This window comes from Dermochelys coriacea, chromosome 7 (assembly GCF_009764565.3).
Source record: "Dermochelys coriacea isolate rDerCor1 chromosome 7, rDerCor1.pri.v4, whole genome shotgun sequence".
NCBI lineage: Eukaryota > Metazoa > Chordata > Testudines > Dermochelyidae > Dermochelys > Dermochelys coriacea.
In genome coordinates this window covers 56,981,630-57,002,673 of record NC_050074.1, presented here as the reverse complement: position 1 = coordinate 57,002,673, position 21,044 = coordinate 56,981,630, and the positions used below count along the sequence as shown (strand labels likewise).

Sequence of the window (21,044 nt, the reverse complement as noted above, 5' to 3'; positions counted from 1 at the left end):
CGTCTTTCTGTGCAGTGGGGAAAGACTCTGGCAGCTCCCTGCTGCAATGGGGAAAGGCTCCAGCCTAAAAACAGCAGTGTAGACATGGGAGGCACTGCTTGGAGAGCCATGTCAGGTATATACCGTAGGGTTCTGGTGTGTCTTTATTCTCCGAAACAGTGTGTCTCCATCTACCCTGCTATTTCTACCCATGCTAGGGCGGCATGCAGTGTCTGTACCCTACATGCCACCATACGCAGTGCAGACCTACCTTTCAAGGTGGTGCCCCAGCCATGCCCCAAGGAATCTCAGTGCTCACTTCCATAGCTCCCCACAAGGCAGGGCTGTGTCTTAGAGCCACAATCTAGCCCTTTACATTTACGAAGACATTTTCACTAGAAAATATTGGATGTATTGGCAAGTGGAGGGAATGTCAGATCAAAGATGCTCCCCATAAGTGCCGACTCCATGGGTGCTCCAGGGCTGAAAAAAAAAATTGTGGGTGCTTAGCACCCTATCAACAGCCAGCTCCTCCGCCCACCCTCAGCACCTCCCACCCTCTGTCAACCCCACCAATCAACTCCTCCCCCTCCCTCCCAGCGCCTCCCACCCACCATGATCAGCTACTCCGTGGTGGGCCAGAGGTGGGAGAAGGGGGCGGAACTGGGCAGAAGAGGTGGGGGCACAGGCAGAGTGGGGTGGGAAGAGGCGGAGTGTTGGGGGCCTTGGGGAAAGGAGTGGAATGGAGGCGGGGCCTGGGTGGAGCAGAGGCAGGAAGTGACAGGGCGGGGTGGAACTTGGGGGAAGGTGGAGTGTGGGGGTGGAGCCTGGGGCAGAGTGGAGATTGAACACCCCCAGGGAAAGGAGAAAGCCAGTGCCTGTAATTGTCCCAACAGAAATCCAGGGACCTCAGGATGTATCAGAAAACAGCCCCACTTTAAACTTTCCTGAGGACAGGCATAGTTAAAGACCCCTTGTGGCAGTCTGTACCCCTATATTCACCTCTTTTACAAGACTATGATAAATTTTGTACAAAGTCTGCCTTGTGAGGTATCATTTGAAAACTCATAATGTGCAGATTATTATTGTCCTGGTAAAATATGTGTGGCAATATTGTATATAAAGTTATGAAATTGTACTGTATGACATTACTGAGACATGTTCCAAGTTTAGAAAAGCAGCCACAAACCAGTTCCTCAGAGACATAAGGCAAATTGACACTTGGCAAGTGTCAATGAAATCAAATGGACCAGTACCTTGTTAAGTTGCCATTCTTTGGCAGGAAAAAGGGTGTGAAGGAGAAATTTACATCTTGGCAAAGAACAGCTTGTGGTTCCTGTTCCCATAGAGTTTCTGTCTCCCGAACCCCAGCTGGAGATGGTTATCAAGGAAGAGGGAAAACACCAAGCGATTCCTCACTTTCTCTCTACCCATGGCAGCCACAACACCTGAGGAACAAAGAAACAGATTTGGATTGAGGAAGGGATTTTGGCAGAAAGGAATCCAGCCAGTAAGGCTGATGAAGTATGTGGTGAGATAGACTTTTGCTTTGTATTCACTTAGCTTTTTAAGTTAGGCATTAGTTGCGTTTACTTTTATTTTCTTGTAACCAATTCTGACTTTTATGCCTCATTACTGGTAATCACTTAAAATCAATCTTTCTGTAGTTAATAAACTTCTTGTATTGTTTTATCTAAATCAGTGTGTTTGGATTGAAGTGTTTGGGAAACTCACACCAGGAGTGGTTGCTCTCACAGCAAAGCAGTGTAAAAGGCACCTCAGGCTGGAGAACTGAGGGGACACAGCTACCTACCAGTCCAGATTGTACCTGGGGAATGTCACACCCCTGCAAGCACAGCCCATTTCACTTGGGCTCTGGAATTGATAAGAGAAGCCCAGGGACACAAGGAGAAATCTATGGCCAGCAGAGTTAAGGACAATAAGGAAGAGTTTTTAACAATATTAGGAACGAAGAGAATCCTGACAAAAGTCTTTGTCCATTACTAAATGGAAATGATAATGTAGAAAATGAAAAAGTGTTCAATAAATATTTCTATTCTGGGGGAAAAAACATATGATAACACTTTTTCCCATTCCACTAGTATCTCAGGAGGATGTTAAACAGCAGCTGCTAAAGTTAGACCTTTTTAAAATCAGCATGTGCAGATAACTTGCATCCAAGAGTTTTAAAAGAGTTGTCTGAGGAGTTCACTGGACTTGGGAATTTGCCTTGACTTTTTTTAAGCCGCTTTCAAATATGGATTTTGAATAAGTCTTGGAAAACTGGGGAAGTTCCAGAAAACTGGAAGAAAGCTAATGTTGTGCCAATTTTTAAAAAGGGTAAATGTGATGACCCAGGTAATTATAGACCTGTCAGTCTAACATCAATCCCAGGCAAGATAATAGGACAATTAATACCAGGACTCGATTAATCAAAATCTAAAGAAGGTTAATGTAATTAATCCCAATCAACATTAATCTTATGGAAAAGAGCTCTTCTCAAACTAACTTGATTTTATTTTACTGAGATTACAGCTTTGTTTGATAAAGGTAATAGTGTTGACATAATATACTTCAACTTTTGTAAAGCATTTGACTTTGTAAAGCCTCTCACAACATTTTGATAAAAAATAGATTTAACATATCATGTATTAAATGGATTAATAACTGGCTAATGATGGATCTAAAAATGTAACTGTAAATGGAGAATGATCATTCAGTGGGTGTGTTTTTAGTGGGGTTCCGCAGGTATTGGTTGTCAGTCCTATGCTATTTAACTGTTATCAATGACCTGGAAGAAAACTTATAATCATCACTGATAAAGTTTGGAGGAGAGGTAAATAATGAAGAGGACAGGTCACTGATACAGAGCAATCTGGATTGCTTGGTAAATTGGGCCCTATCAAACAATATATGGTTCAATATAGTTAAATGTAAATGTATACATCTAGGAACAAATAATGTAGGCCACACTTACAGGCTGGGAGACTATCTTGGGAAGCAGTGACTCTGAAAAAGATTTGGGAGTTGTGGTGGATAATCAGTTCAACATTAGCTCCCAGTAGCCAAAAGAGCTAATGCGATTCTTGGATGTACAAATAGTGGAATCTTGAGTAGGTGTAGAGAGATTATTTTACCTCTATTTGGCACTGGTGTGACCATCGCTGTAACATTGCGTCCAGTTCTGGTGTCCACAACTCAAGAAGGATGTTGATGAATTAGAGATGATTCGGAGAAGAGCCATGAGACTGATCAAAATGATTAGAAAACATGCCTTATAGTGATAGACTGAAGCTTATTTTTAGCTTAGCAAAGAGAAAGTTAAGGGCCAACTTGATCACAGTTTCTAGCTACCTACATAGGAAACAAATATTTGAAATATTTGAAAAAATATTGGATTGCTCTTCAAACTAGCAGAGAAAGGTATAATATTATCCAATGGCTGGAAGCTGAAGCTAGACAATTTCACACTGGAAATAAGGTGTAATTTTTTAACAGTGAGGGTAATTAGCCATTGGAACAACTTAGCAAGGGTCAATGGCTATTAGCCAAGATAGTCAGGGATGCAACCTCATGAACTAGATGTCCCTAAACCTCTGACTGCTAGATGCTGGGAGTGTAAAACAGGAGATGGATCACTCAATAATTGTCCTTTTCTGTTCATTCCCTCTGAAACATCTGGCACTGACCACTGTCCGAAGACAGGATACTCAGGGTTGGCCTTACCATGAGGTGAACTGAGGTGGCCACCTCGGGTGCCAGACTGTCGGGAGCACCACTAGGACCCAGAGTGTAGAAAATTGTGTCTGCTGCTGGTGCATATGTAGTCTCTCTGCTCTAGATGCACAGAGAGGGTTGAGTGCTGTGCTGGAGGAAGGAGGGCACAAGAGACATAACAGGCAGGCAGGAGAAAAGGTGAGAGGGAATAACAGAAAGCAGCAGGAGATGTAGGGAGAGAGAGGAGGAGGAGCCTCTTATGTACCTCTCTAGCACTCCCAGGAGCCTGGACTGATTAACACCAGCTTCTCAGGGAGCTTTCTGTTTCCTGCTGCTTCCCTGAACCCACTTGAGGAGAACAGGCAGTCAACTGAAGTAGTAGGAGCCAGTTAGGACCTTAAGATGCTGATATCTTCCCTCACTCAGGCCCTGCTACCAGCCTGCTTAGTTGTCCCCTTCAATTGAGTGTTGAGAGCCACTATAGCTGGCACAGAACAGCAGTCATGAGTGAACAAAGAAAATGCCCCACTAGGGAAACATTCAGAAAAAGAAAAAGCAAAGGAAGCTTTTCTATCTAAGCAGGAAGGAGCTCTCCTGAGATACATAGACACAAATATTCACGATGAGCCTTCCGGCCCCAGTGAGGATGTGAGTGGTGAGGAGATGCCTGATCTTCCAGTTAGTTAGAGTGCAGGTGACCTGGCAGCTACTGCAGCATCCATATCTCCATGTCAAATGGATGTAACCATGCACATTCCTGAAGAAAAGTATAGATCAAAGAAGAGTGTGGTACAGGCACAAGAAACAGCTGCTGCTGAGTTTAGTTCATTAAGTTTAGATGATCCAGGACTGTGGACCCACTTGAGCAGTAGCCTGAGGGACTTCCTTGTACTGCATGGGCCACAGCAAGTGAAAATGTTCATGTTCCCCAAAAGACAATGAAAATAGAAGTTTCCATCCAACACATTACTGGCATGAAATCCCCAATGGTGACAAAGTGGAGAGGCCATGGCTTATGTACTCAAAAACCCAAATGCTGCATATTGTTTTTGTTGCAAACTCTTCCAGTCTAATGTTTCAGTCATACTGGGTTCTACAGGAACAAAGGACTGGAAAAATCTGGCTAGAAATCTGGCATGCCATGAGAAGGCAGCAAATCACCAGAGAGCATTCCATAGGTGGAAAGAGCTTGAGAAGAGACTAAGGTTAAAGGCCACCATAGATCAGCATCAAGAGAAGATTGCATCAGACACACTTTACTGGCAAAATGTTCTGAAAAGGCTCATTGCCACTGTGAGAATGGTTGCTACCCAAAACCTAGCACAGTGTGGAACTTCAGACCAGCTGTATATGCCAAACAATGGAAACTTCCTTAAAATTGTGGAGCTGATGGCTGAGTTTGATGCTGTACGCGAGGAGCATCTAAAAAGAGTCACCAACCAGTGTTAGGATATAGATATTCAGGCCTGTCTGTGAAGGCCTGTACTCTAATTTAGGTGTATTCTTATCACTTAGCTAGTTATAGAGGTATAAAAGAAAGAATCAAAATCACTGTCTGCCGGTGTAAGGGCCTTCTTTTACAGAGACAGTTGGAGGCCCTGTTCTTAGGCTAAGGCCTTTGGCTAATCAGCAGAGGTAGCCATGAGCTGGGAAGTGACTGGTCACATCCTCACATTCCAAACCAGTCACATTGAAATCAGGTGCTATTGGGCTGTTAGGAACACAATCCTGATCTGATAATGCCTACCACCTCCAGAGAAAGGGAAGTGCCTAGAAGATGTAAAAGGAAACTTAGTTTGATAGCATCCTGTCTGGCAAGAACTCACTTATCAATAGCTGGGATGTGAAATCCTCACTTCTATATTGTTTTGTCATTATAGTTCCTACTTTTCTATTGTTTATTTGCATGGTCTCCGTCTGGTTCTGTGATTGTTTCTGTCTGCTGTATAATTAATTTTGCTGGGTGTAAACTAATTAAGGTGGTGGGATATAATTGGTTAAATAATCATGTTACAATATGTTAAGATTGGTTAGTTAAATTTCAGTAAAATGATTGGTTAAGGTATAGCTAAGCAGAACTCAAGTTTTACTATATAGTCTGCAGTCAATCAGGAAGTGTGTGGGGGGGGTGGGGGGAAATGGGAACAGGGGTGGGGAAATTGGAATCATGTTTTGCTAAGGGGGGAATGGGAACAGGGAATGTGGGTGGGGAGAGAGTGGGAACAGGGAGCACAGCTAAGGCTCTGTGGTGTCAGAGCTGGGAAGGGGAACACTAAGGAAGGAAACTGGAATCATGCTTGCTGGAAGTTCACCCCAAACAAACATCAAATCGTTTGCACCTTTGGACTTCAGGTATTGTTGCTCTCTGTTCATGCGAGAAGGACCAGGGAAGTAAGCGGATGAAGGAATAAGCCCCTAAAACTCAAGAAATGTACAAACACCATTACCTTGGAAAAACAATTCAAAATGAGATCATACAGTTACTGGCAACAAAAGTCAAACAGAAGATTGTGGCAGATCTGAAGTCAGCAAGATATTACTCTGTTATTCTGGACTGCACACCTGACATCAGCCATACAGAACAAATTACTTTAATGGTGTGTTTTGTAACAACAACAGAACCTAGTGAAAATGTCCCTGCAATGGTGACTGTCAGAGAGCATTTTCTAGAATTTATTGACATTGATAATACTACAGGAGCTGGTATGACAAATGTGATTCTTAAAAAGCTGGAAGATATGGGAATTGCAATAGCTGACATGAGAGGTCAGGGATACGATAATGGTGCCAACATTAGAGAAAAGAACAGAGGGGGGCAGACACGAATCCGAGAGTTAAACCCTCGAGCTTTTTTTGTCCCATGCAGTTCTCATTCATTGAACTTGGTGGTCAGTGATGCAGCATCAGCTTCTAGTGAGGCTGCTGAATGTTTAATGTAATTCAAAGCATCTTTGTATTTTTCTCTGCATCAGCTCATCAATGGCAAATTTTGAATCAACATCTGGGAACATCCTCTCTGACACTGAAATCACTGAGTGCCACATGATGGGAAAATCAAGTGGATGTGATAAAGCCTATCAAACACCAAATTGGGAAAATAGTTGATGCCATCGTTGCCATTATGGAGGATAATGCTATGACAGGAACTGTTTGTGGAAGAACAGTGGCAGAGGGAAATGGAATCACCGGAAACATACATAACTTCAAATTTCTAGTTGGCTTAGTGTTGTGGCATGACATACTGTTTGAAATAAATGTTGTAAGCAAGAGACTCCAAGGTGTTGACCTTGATATATCTGGAGCAGTGGAACAACTGGACAAAGCAAAGTCATACCTACAGTCTTACCGGTCAGATGAGGGATTTCAAAATGTTCTGAAGAGTGCACAGAAGTTGGCAGAGGAACTTCACACTGAAGCTATTTTCCCACCCATTCAAGAATACAAGAGTCACCGAAGAAGACGACATTTTGATTACGAGGTACGGGATAATCCCATAAGAGACACCAAACAACAATTCAAAGTTGAATTCTTTAACCAGGTGCTAGATTGTGCAATACAGTCAGTTGAAGAACGTTTCATCCAGCTCAAGGAATACAGCAGTATATTTGGGATGTTGTATGATATTCCAAAACTCCTCGCTATACCTGAAGAAGACTTACACCAGCAATGCAGGGCACTAGAGACAGTGCTGACACATGATGACATGCATGATATTGATGCGAGTGATTTGAGTGATGAACTGAAAGCCCTTTCAAGATACATTTCAGTAGGATCAACTCCAAAGGCCGTTCTGGAATATATGGGCACAAATAAGATGACCACCCTCTTTCTAAATGCTTTTGTTGCTCTGCGCATACTTCTAACACTTCCTGTAACAGTTGCCAGTGGAAAAAGCAGCTTCTCCAAGCTGCAGTTAATAAAAACACATCTGCCATCCACAATGACACGAGAGGCTGGTCGGCCTTGCAACCATCTCAATAGAGCATGAGCTGACCCAGACTGTGGACCTTCAGGAAGCAATTCAAATCTTTGCAACCAAGAAGGCATGGAAAGCACCACTTTGATTATTCAAACAGATAAAACTGCCAGCGTTTCCTATGCAGACAAGAAAAGATACATTTGCTGTTCAGGCATTTGAAAGTTAAGTGTTACTTAAAATTTTTGAACAAGGCATTTTAAGTTGTTAGTTCTCCTTTATTGGGGTAGGTAGCAGAGCAGTACTATGAGAGGAGTACAACAGGAAGAAGGCAGAATTGAGAACTTTCAAAGTTTTGGCCCAAGCAAGGGGGCATGGGGACATCATTTGAGCTCCCTGCCTCAGGTGCCAAAATGTTGTGGGTCGGCCCTGAGGATACTGGACTACATGGACCATTGGTCTGACCCAGTATGGCCGTTCTTATATTTGAAAGTGGCTGAAAAAGAAACAAGGCCAATTCCCAAGTCCTGTGAAGTGTTGAGTGAATATGACACAGCATTTTAGTCTTGATGGTTGTAAATGAGCAGAGGCATAGGAGTTTATACAAGGAGAAGCTTTATCTGGCATGTTCTTTAGAAAATGGAGGGGGGACAGAAGGCAGCTGGGTAGCAGACACAGGAGGAAAACTATTTTTGATTATAAGCGTCAACTGGCTACTGAACACCATGCTGCCCTAGGAGAGGAACCGGTTTTGCCAGTTGGTAGAGTGGGCTGTTAGGTTCGAGAAGGATCATCTCAAGGCACTAAATACAGGGGTCAAGTTTCATCGTAGCCTTGCTTAGCACTATGCCTGGGTTGTCTTTGCTTTGTGCTGCCACCTTCTCTGAGGAAAGGGGTGTGTGTATAAAGGAGGCTTGCCTTGCCTTCATCCTGCTCTCCTGTATGTCAGAGCTCCACAGGCAAATGCCCTGCACCAAGAATACCTTAGTTCAGTTATCTCCATCCTGGGTACAGGGTGTCAATGGTTGTATTCTGGCGGTGACACTTTTGGGTGATCAGGCCTCTTTCCCCACCTCTTCAAAGCCGCTCACAGACTAAAATCTTGTCTGGATCCAATACTGAATGTGCAAGAGGCACACTGGTGTTCTCTCTATTCGCAATGCTTAGGAGAGGGGGCAGCTGTGATTTGGACCAGCTGCCTACTTTCTACTTTGAGCCCTGCAGCCTTTCAACTGCCCTCATTCATTCAAAAAATTAAGTAATACATTTAACATACAAATTCAGCTTTGTTTCAGAAACTGAAAGTGGTAAATCCCAACGTGGTGTGACCCAATCCCCAGGTGTGACCGCTGGAAATGAAATAATTGTCGACAGAGTGACCGTTGTATTAGAGAACTTACCCCAGGCCAGAAAGGGCCACATGCCCAGGTGTGCACACAAACAATGTGTAACTGAATCTGCCTTGTTTAATGAATTTCGAGACACCATGCCGGGAACAAATAGATTTCAGATTATTCTTCCTCTCTGACTTTTTAAAAACGGACTTTATTTCATGAAATTTAAAACTAAACAAAGACCAAAATATGTATACACTTTAAAGAGTTGGACTTTTTTTTTTAAAAGGAACCTTTTAGGCATATAGAATTATTGACTGAAAGCCCAGTCAAGACAGAAGGAAGAGAAATTTTTGCACACATCCTTGGTGAAAGCACAGAGTAAACCAGTTGCTAATAAACTGTAACACAAAACACCTATTTGAATGCTAACAAATGTAGCAAATTGGTCAAACCACATTGCAAACTTTTGCAATGAATCAGAATATACAATCAGATGTCCAAGAAAAATCAGAAATGATGCCAAAACATGGAGCGAAAATACTTAATTTCAAAGGAAGCTTCTAAAGTAACTTTTCCCCCTCCAGACAGACTTCACTCCAACCAGAGAGACACTATAATATGAATTTCAGCCTGCAATCCAATTCGCAATTTTGATTCTATTTTGCTAGAAGCAGAGATTATATTCCTGGCCCTGAGTTCCTTACTCATGCAACAGGCTCCAGTGTACCACAGTGAGAGACCACATACCTTATCTTAAGCTTGCAAGAGAAGGCCACAAGTAAACTTTGAAGAGAAACAAAGCAGATCTAAAAAAACAAGCACTAAGTAATATGGTTTCAAATGGCCTGTAGAAAAGCTATGGTCAATGATACAGTATCATTCACACTACACTGTGTAAGGCTACATGCATTTTTTTATATATATATATTATATATATATATATATATATATATATATATATATATATATATATATATATATATTTACTTTGCTTTTCCTGTTTTCAGCAAGAAAATATTTTCATGCATTTGTTTCACCTCCATACTCACAATACTTGGACACCTATTTCATTCAAGAACTTTTGCAGGGGTGGCATTTTGTTTATAACACATTTGGAAATAAACCTGTCCCCCAAGAACACTTTTGTTCCTGGCATTTGACACCAGGCTGCGCTTACTACAGTTCACACCTAGTGAAAGGGTGTCTCTCTGTAGCCTAACAGTACATTGGTTATGTAAACATATTAATCATTTGATTATAAATACTTCATTAAAGCTAACATACCACAGCTTTTAGCTGTAATGCTCACATGTGTCTTAAGGAAATGCCGTTCAGGATTAACTCTTTACTAATCTACAGCACGATGCTTTACAATGGTTTGTTAAAAGGCTCAGTTTCTCTCTGAAAGAAATACCAAACAGCTAGTTAATTCTCCAAACCCATGGCTTGATTGCTGGTTAACTCAGTGGCTGCCGTGTACAGAGTTATTTTTATAATTGTCCACCCTAGATCTCAAAGTGCTTTAACCAAAATTAAAGCAGCATCAGTAACAGGCACAGCAAGGTTAAGTGACCTGTTCAATGTCACGCAGTGATTCCGGTGGAAATAGAAACCAGCTGACCGCCGACTTCCCAGCCAACATACTCAGTCCATCCACTAGAACATGCATTCACTTGACATGTTGCCAGAGTTGTGCGGAGTTGAGTGTTGCTTTGTGCTACAAGTTCTCTGCCTCGGATCAGTTGGGTCACCAGGAGGGCAGGTGTTGAGTAGTTCTTGAATTCTTCTACCTTGTGTTTCAAGAGAATCAAGAAAACTGTCTGGACACTGACAAGTTAATCACACAGAACAATGGGTCAGCGAGGGGAGTCCTTGGAAAGCACCACAGGTGGAAAGAGAAATAGAGAACTCAAAGATAGAGGTGGTATTATAAAGAAGCAATAATTTAGCAGAGGAGGGAGGGGAGGAAATCTGTACAATAAAACCATCCTGCGTAACCAGGCATTTCACAAGCAAAGACGGGTTGGGGAGAAGTGTTCTTATTTAAGAACACAGGGACTGGTAGACAGGCCAGGACAGGGAGCCACCTAATCTGGAATCCTGTGGGGGGGAGATTGCTTCCTGACTCTGGCTAGCGAGCAGCTGGTGCAAGGAAGGTCCGGGTTGATAGCCTTCCAAATTTTTATCCTAGCTAATGCCACAGCAGTTGCTATTAGTCACAGCCTTAGTCCTTAGCCATCATTGCAGAGTGCTTCTGTTATGACACATACCCTGTGGGGTTTCTGCACATCAGGCACTGTGGACTTCCTGTTGAACATGGTGCAATTAGCTAGCAGTCTTACAGTGATCCTGTGTCACCTTTACACACAGGCAGAATAACCAAAACAATAAATAAAAATGAATCTGGCTATCTGGAGTCTCAACTGTGTGGTTTTCCACTTATTGCACAGAGCAGTTCAAGCTGGCAGGGAAGGGGTAGGTAGGCAGCCCCATGTTCCTTTAAGGCCATCCCATTTGGTGGCTATCCACATAGTCTGTTTCACAGTACGATGTGTTAAGACAACTATTGTATATGCTACTTAGTAGGAGCCACCCCAACTGGGAGGATGCGATAGACTAAGGCTTCTTCCAGTTCAAACTCTTTCTTCATTCAGCCCAGTGGCCAGCTGGGCAAAAACACAAAGTTGATGCCCTGGCAGTCATGATCAGGAGAAAATACTGGGTCCTGGGTGTGCTCACGGGAGGAGGCCATGCTCGTAATTTCAAAGGCAAGCCTTCAGGGCTGCGTTCCATTTTAGTTACAGGAAAAGACTGTGCCCTGCTTTAGGTCAGGCACCCAGGAGTTTAAAACCAATCCCAGGTAGATATCTCAATCTTCTGCCTGGGAACGTCCATGAGGAACGTCCGAGCTACTTTCTCATGTGCAGTGCATCCTGAAATTTGGTACTCGTGTATCGGGCATGAAAGCCTCTCTTATTGATGGTGTCATCCGTATGGAATCGGAGCACGATGGAATCCCCCGCAGAGTAGATTTCTTCCAGGGGCTGCAGGAGGGAAAACAAAACACTGGTCAGTCTACATGACAGGTAACTGTTCTCACCAGGACCACAGTATCTGAGGTCAAAGCCCTGGTGCTTATGCAGCAGGTGTGATGGGCCAAGCATTAGACCCAAATGCAGAACGTTTCATTCCCTTCTGCCCCGCTCACATTTCCCAGGCACTTTATAAAATGCGAGGAGGCATCTTATTTGACAGCTAGAAAGAAGAATCCCATGCACCGCTACCAGGCTGGGGACCGACTGGCTAAGCAGCAGTTCTGCAGAAAAGGACTTGAGGATTACAGTGGACGAGAACCCGGATATGAGTCAGCAGCATGCCCTTGTTGCCAAGAAGGCTAACGGCATATTGGGCTGCATTAGTAGGAGCACTGCCAGCAGATCGAGGGAAGTGATTATTCCCCTCTATTTGGCACTGGTGAGGCCACATCTGGAGTCCTGCGTCTAGTTTTGGGCTCCCCCGCTACAGAAAGGATGTGGACAAATTGGAGAGAGAGTCCAGCGGAGGGCAACGAAAATGATTAGGGGGCTGGGCACAGGACTCATGAGGAGAGGCTGAGGGAACTGGGCTTGTTTAGTCTGCAGAAGAAGAGTGAGGGGGGATTTGATAGCAGCCTTCAACTACCTGAAGGGGGGTTCCAAAGAGGATGGAGCTCAGCTGTTTTCAGTAGTGGCATATGACAGAACAAGGAGCAATGGTCTCAAGTTGCAGTGGAGGAGGTCTAGGTTGGATATTAGGAACACTATTTCACTAGGAGGGTGGTGAAGCACTGGATTGGGTTACCTAGGGAGGTGGTGGAATCTCCATCCTTAGAGGTTTTTAAGGCCCAGCTTGACAAAGCCCTGGCTGGGATGACTTAGTTGGTGTTGGTCCTGCTTTGAGGAGGGGGTTAGACTAGATGACCTCTTGAGGTGTCTTCCATCCCTAATCTTCTATGATTCTGAGTGCTCGTGCCAGCTTTCATTACAAGAGAGGCTGTTGGCTTGTACTGATATACAGCATTGATGGAGTGTTTTAGGGAGGATTGCACAATCCATGCCCCCTCAATGTGGGCTCTATCCCCCTCTAGTGGTTGCTGGGCCACAGAGGCTGATGAGCCAGCTGCAGCTAATAAAGCAGCATCTTTCAGTTCAGGCAGCTGAGGCTCATGCTCTTAGATTATAACACAAGAACTAGTGGTCCCCAAATGAAATTAATAGGCAGCAGGTTTAAAACAAACAAAAGGAAGTATTTCTTCACACAATGCACAGTCAACTGGTGGAACTTGTTGCCAGAGAATGTTGTGAAGGCCAATACTATAACAGGGTTCAAAAAGAACTAGGTAAGTTCATGGAGGATAGGTCCATCAATACCTATTAGGATAGTAGGGATGGTGTCCCTAGCCTATGTTTTCCAGAAGCTGGGAATGGGCGACAGGGGATGGATCACTTGATGATTACCTGTTCTGTTCATTCCCTCTGGGGCACCTGGCATTGGCCACTGTCAGAAGACAGGATAGTGGTCTAGATGGACATTTGATCTGACCCAGTATGGTTGTTCTTATGTTAAGTGGTGCCAGGTTCAGTCCCTGCTGCTGACAACTCTCCCCGGGGCACGATGATGCAAGCGGTGGCCCAACATGGGGCCTCTGGATGGGGGTTAGACTTGCAGTGCTGCAGTCCATGTGACTCAGCTCCCCTCTGCAGAGAGGATCTCCAGAGGCAGGGGGTATTTCAGCCACCATGACCTATGCAGCCCTTGGCATTACTGCTAAGGTTGGCAGGAAGAGGGCTCATACGGGGTACTGTGACATGGATGCCCCATGCCCTGGGAACTTTAGTGAATTCCAACATTCCACAGAGGCTGCTGAGTAGCCCTTGATAGACATTTCAGAGGTGAATTCTCTGCTTTCAGTTCATGCAATCCCATTAAAGTCAATGTAGTTGCCCAACATGCAAGGCACCGTGGCCGAAAGCCTTTATTTATTAAAGGCACAAAGTCACTGCATGTGCAGTTCTACAGACGCTCTGTGGCCCTGCCTCCAGCCTGCAGCTTCTCTGACAGTTATTTCCAAGTAAAAGTTGCCTCTTTGCCTGGCTGTCAACATGCCTCTCTTGTCCCTCAGGTGCTGTCCTTCATTGTCAGGCCATGTGCATTGATTGCTATCTAATGTTTTTATGTCACACTATCCCAGCTCCTAGGCCGGGACCCATTTAAAATGCACAGTTGGGAGGATTTGACCAAAGATAGCTTCATTAAAATACAGTAGGTGAAATCCTCTCAACAGTGCATTTTAAATAGGGCCCAGCCTAGGTGTTGGGATAGCATGGCATAAAAACATTAGCTAGCAGTCAATGCAATTCGATCATGAGTCAATTCCAGACGGATGAGACTTCAAGAGCATTCATAGTGCTGAGCCTCTGGATGGATCAACAGCCGGGGAAATTGAACCTGGGACCTCTGGATCAAACCCACAATCCTCTTCTACTTGTAGCTGACTCTTTCATCTCCAGATATTGTCCAGCCACCCTCGAGGGGGACAGAGCCCCATCCTGAGTGGGTGCGGGTTATTTATGCAAGCGGATTCCATCCTCTTCCCTTCTTTTCACTGTGTGGCTTCAACATACTTTAGCACCTTATTCAGCTACAAAGAGGCCAAGAATTAAATGGGCTGCTGGAGGCTGAGCTCCTCACCGCTAGACAGTGCTCTCCCTCCAGGTCAGGGCTCAGGCACCCTGTCTGGGCAGCCCATACCCCCAGCATCACCAGTCCAGAACAGTATATAGATTAAGCTGCAGGTACCTCGGCTGGAGGCTGGTGACATCTGCAGGCGGGTGGGTGAAACAGAACACAAGGAATGCTCATAGCCAGGGCAGCTGGTAACAACTGTGTTGTCTGTCTGACTCGAAAGAGGGTGGATCATGCCTGCAGTGCATCTCTTCCCCTGGATAGAGCTACAGCTAAGAAATTAACCTCTCCACGGCTTACCCCTGAGCCACAGAAACGTCCCAGGCGGGGTGCGGTGCTGTCGTAGCCATCGTAGATCTCCATGTAATCGTAGCCGCAGTCGGCCTCCTCCTCTAGTTCAAATGTCTGAAATATTAATTCGACTCCATAGCCATCTTCTGCCACGATAACCCAGTCACAGCTGGACTGGCCTGGGTAATTGTTATCCCCAAACTGGGCATGGGAATACAGCTCTTTAGTTTGTACGTCAGCCTTCAGGCGCCCGCCGCACTCTGGAGCAAAGAGACAGCACATTGTACAGCCTTCCTAAATATCCCCACTGCTCAACACAGCCTAGACATCTCCTCCCAGCATCATTCAGCGGGGAGAGCTGGGGAGCGCCTGTCAAAGGGGCACATTTAACAGCGAGGGGAGACCGACTGCTAAGGGATGTGGTAAAATCTCCAGTCATCTGGAGCCTCTGAATCAAGACTGGATGTCTAAGAGATTGTTGTGCTCTAGATCAACTGTGTTTGGCTCAATAGAGGGATCAGTCGGTGAAGATCTATGGTCTGTGCAGGTCAGACCAGATCATCATGAGGAGCCCTTCTGGCCTTAAAACCTAGGGACTTGGCTACAGGGGGAAAATTACCACAACAACTGTATGGGTATAATTATACTGGCATAGCTATGCTGGTAAAACTGTCCATGGGGACACGTACCCTGAAATAAGAGCGCTTTTTCCTGGTTTCGTTTATGTTGCTTTGAAAGTAGTATATGCTAAATCAGGGGGAAAAACACTCTTATTCCAGGATAAGATTATCCATACATAGATTATTACTGGCTACAGCTAGGATGGTAATTCTCCCCATGTAGACAGCACCTAGGAGGCTAGAGGTTAGAACAGGCAAGTCCCATACAGATGGGAGATGGTTGGCATGAAAGGTACAATGCAATGGATGCTCCAGTTGCTTGTTGGTTTATATTTGCTGGTTAACACTCAGATTGGGTCATTTCTTTGGGAACAGCTTTATTGTGACCTGTCTAGTCTTATGTGAATGGGTGCTGTCTGATTCTGGGAGTCTCTCTTGCCCTGTCAATATATACAGTAAGAGTTGCAGCGTTCCCAGTATCATTGGAGTAGCAACAGAAAACCCAGTTTACCTGTGCTATGCTTTGCCTGGAAGCCTTTTCTCTGCACAGATGCATCGGAGTAAAACCTGAGGAACATCTTGTTAGCAGATGCCACTACCGGATCTGGTTTCTTGCTTCCACAGAAGCGGCCAAGGATGGGTGACTTGCTGTTGGGGCCGTCGTACATTTCCAAGTGGTCGTAGGCGCACTCCTGGTGCTGCTCAATCTCAAAGTCATTGAATGTCTATAACGCAAACATCAACAGTGAGAATTAGACCTCTCCATGAAATGTGAAAGAAATGGACACTCCTCTGACAGTATTTAACACAGGGTATAGGGCAAAGCAGGGTATACCAGGAGAAATGCTGCCAAGACTGTATGGTGTTTCTCTCCCCTTGTAGCACCCAGTCAGACACATACTAGAGTGGAGTTACTTGCTTTTCTGGAAAAAGCATAAACAGAATTAATGCCTGATTGCATGGGTGAATGTGAATGTGGGGCTGTGGATAAATCTGGTGGCTTTTGAGAACCATGTTATATATTCTGTTACCATCCCCCACAAATACATTAACAGAACATTAAAGTTAACATAAAGTCAAACACTGAATAGTTAGGAAATGCCTGAGTTAAGATTGCCTGGGCAATCTTAACTGTGCCCCCTTGTGCATATGCTTATGATACCATCTTTAAATACAAGATCACATACTATTTTTCCCCCACAGGACCCCTGCGTCATTCAGTGCATGGGTACTTATTCAATATTTCTTTTTAGCCCTCTCATTCAGTGTGTGGCCCCAGGGCTTCCACACACCATCCAAATCGTGCACTGAATATAAAGTATGAATTTCTTCCTCGGTGTTTCTATGGTGCTCACCCCATAGTATCTGAGTGCTTCACAAACACTGCTGAATGTATCTTTGCAACAAAAGCCTTTGGAATTAGCTGGTGGCATTATCCCCATTTTACAGCCAGGGAAATGAGGCACAGACCGAGGCCAATACTGTCAGATGTTTCCATGAATTTTGCATGCCCAATCTGAGATAGCGACAGCCTCATTTTTCAGAGAACGTAGCATTCTATAGCGACTTTATGTTCAAAGCACAGCTCCTGACAGCAGCTGTAGATGGGAGCCCCCAGCAGTTCCACGCATCAGGCCCCAGGTGTCTCAGGCTGAACATGAGAAAAAGAGGACCACACCATTAGGGACCACCTGTGAAAACAGTAGGTTAAGTGAGTTGCCCAGCATCACACAGAGACTCCATGACAGGAGAGAATCCAGTTCTCCAGGGTAACATTCAACTTCCTCTTCTCTTCCCTGCCTCCTTCACTGCACACCTTCCAACTTCTGCAGGGCCTACAGACAACAGTCTCCTTCACTGCACAACCTTGATTCATCCCCAGAGCTGGTCCAGGCTGTGCACTGACTGAGACAGTGGGGGGAAAATAGCATGTGATCCAGTAATAAAGACTGTACCATAACGCATATGCACGGAAAGGCTGAAAAGAAGTTGAGGTGCTCCCAGCTCTACCTCTCATTCAGGTCAGCTATGATCATATAGAAAAACACCCCAAAGCTAAACTAGAGCTCTGCATTGATTCATAGTGTTCATACATAGGAAATGTCTCTCCTCACTGTCATATTTTTTGTCCTTCTGCAGCATCTTCCATCTGAGGATCGTAACACATTTTGCCACTATTCAGAACAGGATCAAGAATTTAATGGATTAGCAACAGGCTAACTGACAGATCTCTAAAAGCAGTGGTGAGTGGGGAATCATTAAATAACGGAGATGTTGCTAATGGGATGCTGCAGGGATCCTTGCCAATATTACTAGTCACCATTTTTATCAATGATCTGGAAGTAAACCTCAAATTCCTGCTGATAGAGGTTGGAGATGAGACAGAGATGGGGGGAGGCATAAACAATGAGGAGGAGAGGGCGATCTGGATTGCTTGGTAAATGGGGCTTTTACAAATACTATGTGTTTTATACAGCCAAATGCAAAGTTATCCATCTGGGAACAAGGAACACAGTGACTCTGAAAAGGATTTAGAGGTCACAGTGGACAAGCAACTCACGTGAGCTCTCCATGCAATGCTGTGGCAATGCGATCCTTGGATGTATCAACAGGAGAATAGAGAGCAAGAGAAGGAAGGTGATTTTACCTCCGTCTATGGCACTGGGGAGACCAATACTGGAATACTGCATACAGTTCTGGTATCCACATTTTAAGAAGGATGTTGAAAAATTGGAAGTAGGCAGAAAAGAGTCACAAAACCAATCTGAAGACTGGAGAAAAAGGCCTCACAGCGACAGACTTAAAGAGCTCAATCTTTCCTAAAGAAGATTGAGAGGTGGCTCGATTATACTGTATCTAAGGTACCTTCTCATGGAGAAAATGCCAGGTACTAAAGGGCCCATTAATCTAGCAGAACAATAACCAATGGCTGGAAGCTAAAGCCAGACAAATTCAATTTAGAATTAAGGCCCAATTATTATTTTTTTTTAAAGTGAAGGTGATTAACCATTGGAACAGACTATCAAGGTGGATTCTCTTTGTCTTCAAATCAAGACTGGATGACTTTCCGGAAGAGATGATTTATCCAGACACAAGTTATTGGGTCATTACCAGGGTAACTGGGCGAAATGCTATGGCCTCTGACATACAGAAGGTCAGTGAGTGCTCAGACCTTGTGGTCAGCACAGGAGTTGGAGTAAGGAGTCGAGGCAGGGGTCAGACAGGAAACAGGCGCTGGAGCCAAGGGCCAGGGCTAAGACAGAATCCCACGAGTCGGAGCCAAGGGTTGGAGCTGGGGTAGTCAGAAATCAGGGCAAGAAGGTTCAGGAGCTGGGGATAGGGCAGGGCCAAAATCAGAAATCGGGGACAGGGCTGGGAGCCAGGTGGCAGACAGCAGGGTCTGTAGCAGCAGCAAGCCAGGATCCACCTTGTTGCACAGACAACTTCCTGTGTCTCCTTCTGGCTTAAATAGTGTATTTGGCCCAGTCAGGGGCTCTGGGGCTCCTCCAATCAGGTGCCTGTGGATGGTACCTTCGGTGGAGTGTAAGGCCTTACAGCTCCCAATTCTCCAGTCGCTCGCAGAGCTGTCGGGTGGTAGAAGCCCGCAGGCCCAGGGATCAGGACCTGGAGATCTCCACAGTCAGACAAGATGATCTATTGGTCCCCTCTACCCTTAAACTCTATGAATTAATGAGCGTCACAATTAATCAGCCCCACATCTCTCACCCTGAGGGTAATCAATATTATCTCCATGACAAAGAAGGGAACAGCTGGGTCTCCTCCCTGTGCACTAAACCCATCCAGGCCGTCTCCTGCAGACTCACGAATAGAACCCAAGTCACTTGATACGCAGGGCTGTGCTGTAGTCACAAGATCCTCAGTCCTCTGTGGTGCTCTCATCACCCCTGGAGCTGTTCCAGTGTCTACAGGACATTAAGTCTAGACCTGTGTGCTCAGCAGGGTGTGTCAGTACCTGTATTATGCACCAAAGTGTCAATCAAGAATCGGTGCCCCTGGTGTTCAACATCCCCTGCTATGCATGGGACCTCACATAAACAAGGTCGATCTATTCCAAAGAAACCCAGCAGGAGAGACACAGATAGCTATCGCTGTGTCGGATTTTCACACGCTTCTAAGTCCCATTTTCAGAAGTGACTTAGCCACTCAGGAGCATGTCCCCCACTGACTTTCAGTGAGACTGCGGCTCCCAAGGCATGTTTCAAAATTATTCTCCATCCCTGTCTCAGGATCCTCCAAAGGAGAGTCAGAGTTCAAGGCCAGAAGGGACCACTGAGTCTAGATCATCCAGTCTGACCTTCTTTGTATCACAGAGGGGTCCGCCCTCTGGGTAGCATGAGCCGCAGTGCCTCCCTGTTCACATGGGCTGAAAGCTCTGCCCACAAGGCTCTGAAAGCTGCTGAGAGGGTAAAAAAACCCCCTCAGGAGTCAGCTCATTGTGTACACACAGAGCCACATTCAGGGGTTCCCATTTACAACAGGTGGTGGGAGCCATTAGCAACCAAGATCAGCCCTACATCCGGAACAGGAAATAACCACCTCTCCCCAGGAGCCCTGTGTACACTAGCAACTGCTTTCAGATGTTGACTTTCATAGTACCACTGTGTATCTTGGGATAAATGTCTACTGGAAATCCTGACTGATGAGACAAATAAATGCATCTATCGTCAAGCAACAAGCTACGGTCTCTTTAGCTGCAGTTTCCTGTCACATCCATCATGAATGCCCTTCGTTTGTTATACTATTAACTTTAAAGCACTCTCACCCATTGTACCGGTGACATGTGAAAAGGTTAAGGAGGGTACATATTGCTGCAAAAGGTGGGGTGGGCTTTGCTAACAATGAGAAAGACAGCCCCATTATTTGAAGAAACCTTTGTGAGAGGAGAGTTGGTCCAGTGGTTAAGTCACTGAACCAGAATTTGGGAGACTTGAGTTCAAATCCTGGTTCTGCCACTAACGTCTGTGTAGACTTGGGCAAGTCCTTTAATCTACCCTGTACCTTGGAACTTCATTTGTAAAATGGGGTGCCATTTCACACACAGGGATGCTGCAAGAATAAAGTCCCATTCATGATGGGAGGTGCTCAGATAGTACAGTAAGGAAGGATGCTAAGGGTCTGTTTACACTGCAAAAACGAACTATATGTCAAAGCCCCAGTTCAACTGACTTGGGCTCATGCTACAGGCAAAAAAGGGCAGTGCAGAGATTCCTGCACAGGCCCCAGAGCCTGGGCTCTGAAGCCTGGGCTTAGGATGGGTCTCAAAGCTCCCGCGGGTTTGGAGATTTTTTCCTCCAGAGCAGATGTAAGCTTAAGTACCTGGGCAGATGGATCCTGCTTACAAAGGGGCTATGGGAGGATGAGGAAGGGACAGTGTGCACTCACTATACCTGTACTAAAGGGGGAGTGGGGTCCACCCCAGACCTCCTCCCCCAACAGCTC

The 21,044-nt window shown here is 45.1% G+C and overlaps 1 protein-coding gene and 1 long non-coding RNA gene across 3 annotated transcripts in view; one reads left to right on the top strand and one right to left on the bottom strand.

The window, feature by feature from the left end:
• The first annotated feature begins 883 nt into the window (after window positions 1-883).
• LOC122461218 lies at window positions 884-19,118 on the top strand. The gene is made up of 3 exons (XR_006283045.1): window positions 884-895; window positions 1,719-1,720; window positions 18,955-19,118. It is a non-coding gene; the product is annotated as an uncharacterized LOC122461218 (long non-coding RNA).
• The window catches only part of TLL2 (tolloid like 2), a 185,566-nt gene continuing 173,659 nt past the window's right edge, over window positions 9,138-21,044 (bottom strand). For both annotated transcript variants that reach the window (XM_038409421.2, XM_038409422.2), the window contains 3 exons: window positions 16,096-16,309; window positions 14,974-15,224; window positions 9,138-11,993 (listed from right to left, as the gene is read on the bottom strand). In XM_038409421.2, the coding sequence (XP_038265349.1) occupies window positions 11,859-11,993; window positions 14,974-15,224; window positions 16,096-16,309 (600 nt within the window). In that variant the 3' untranslated portion in view covers window positions 9,138-11,858. The remainder of the gene's footprint in view (window positions 11,994-14,973; window positions 15,225-16,095; window positions 16,310-21,044) is intronic.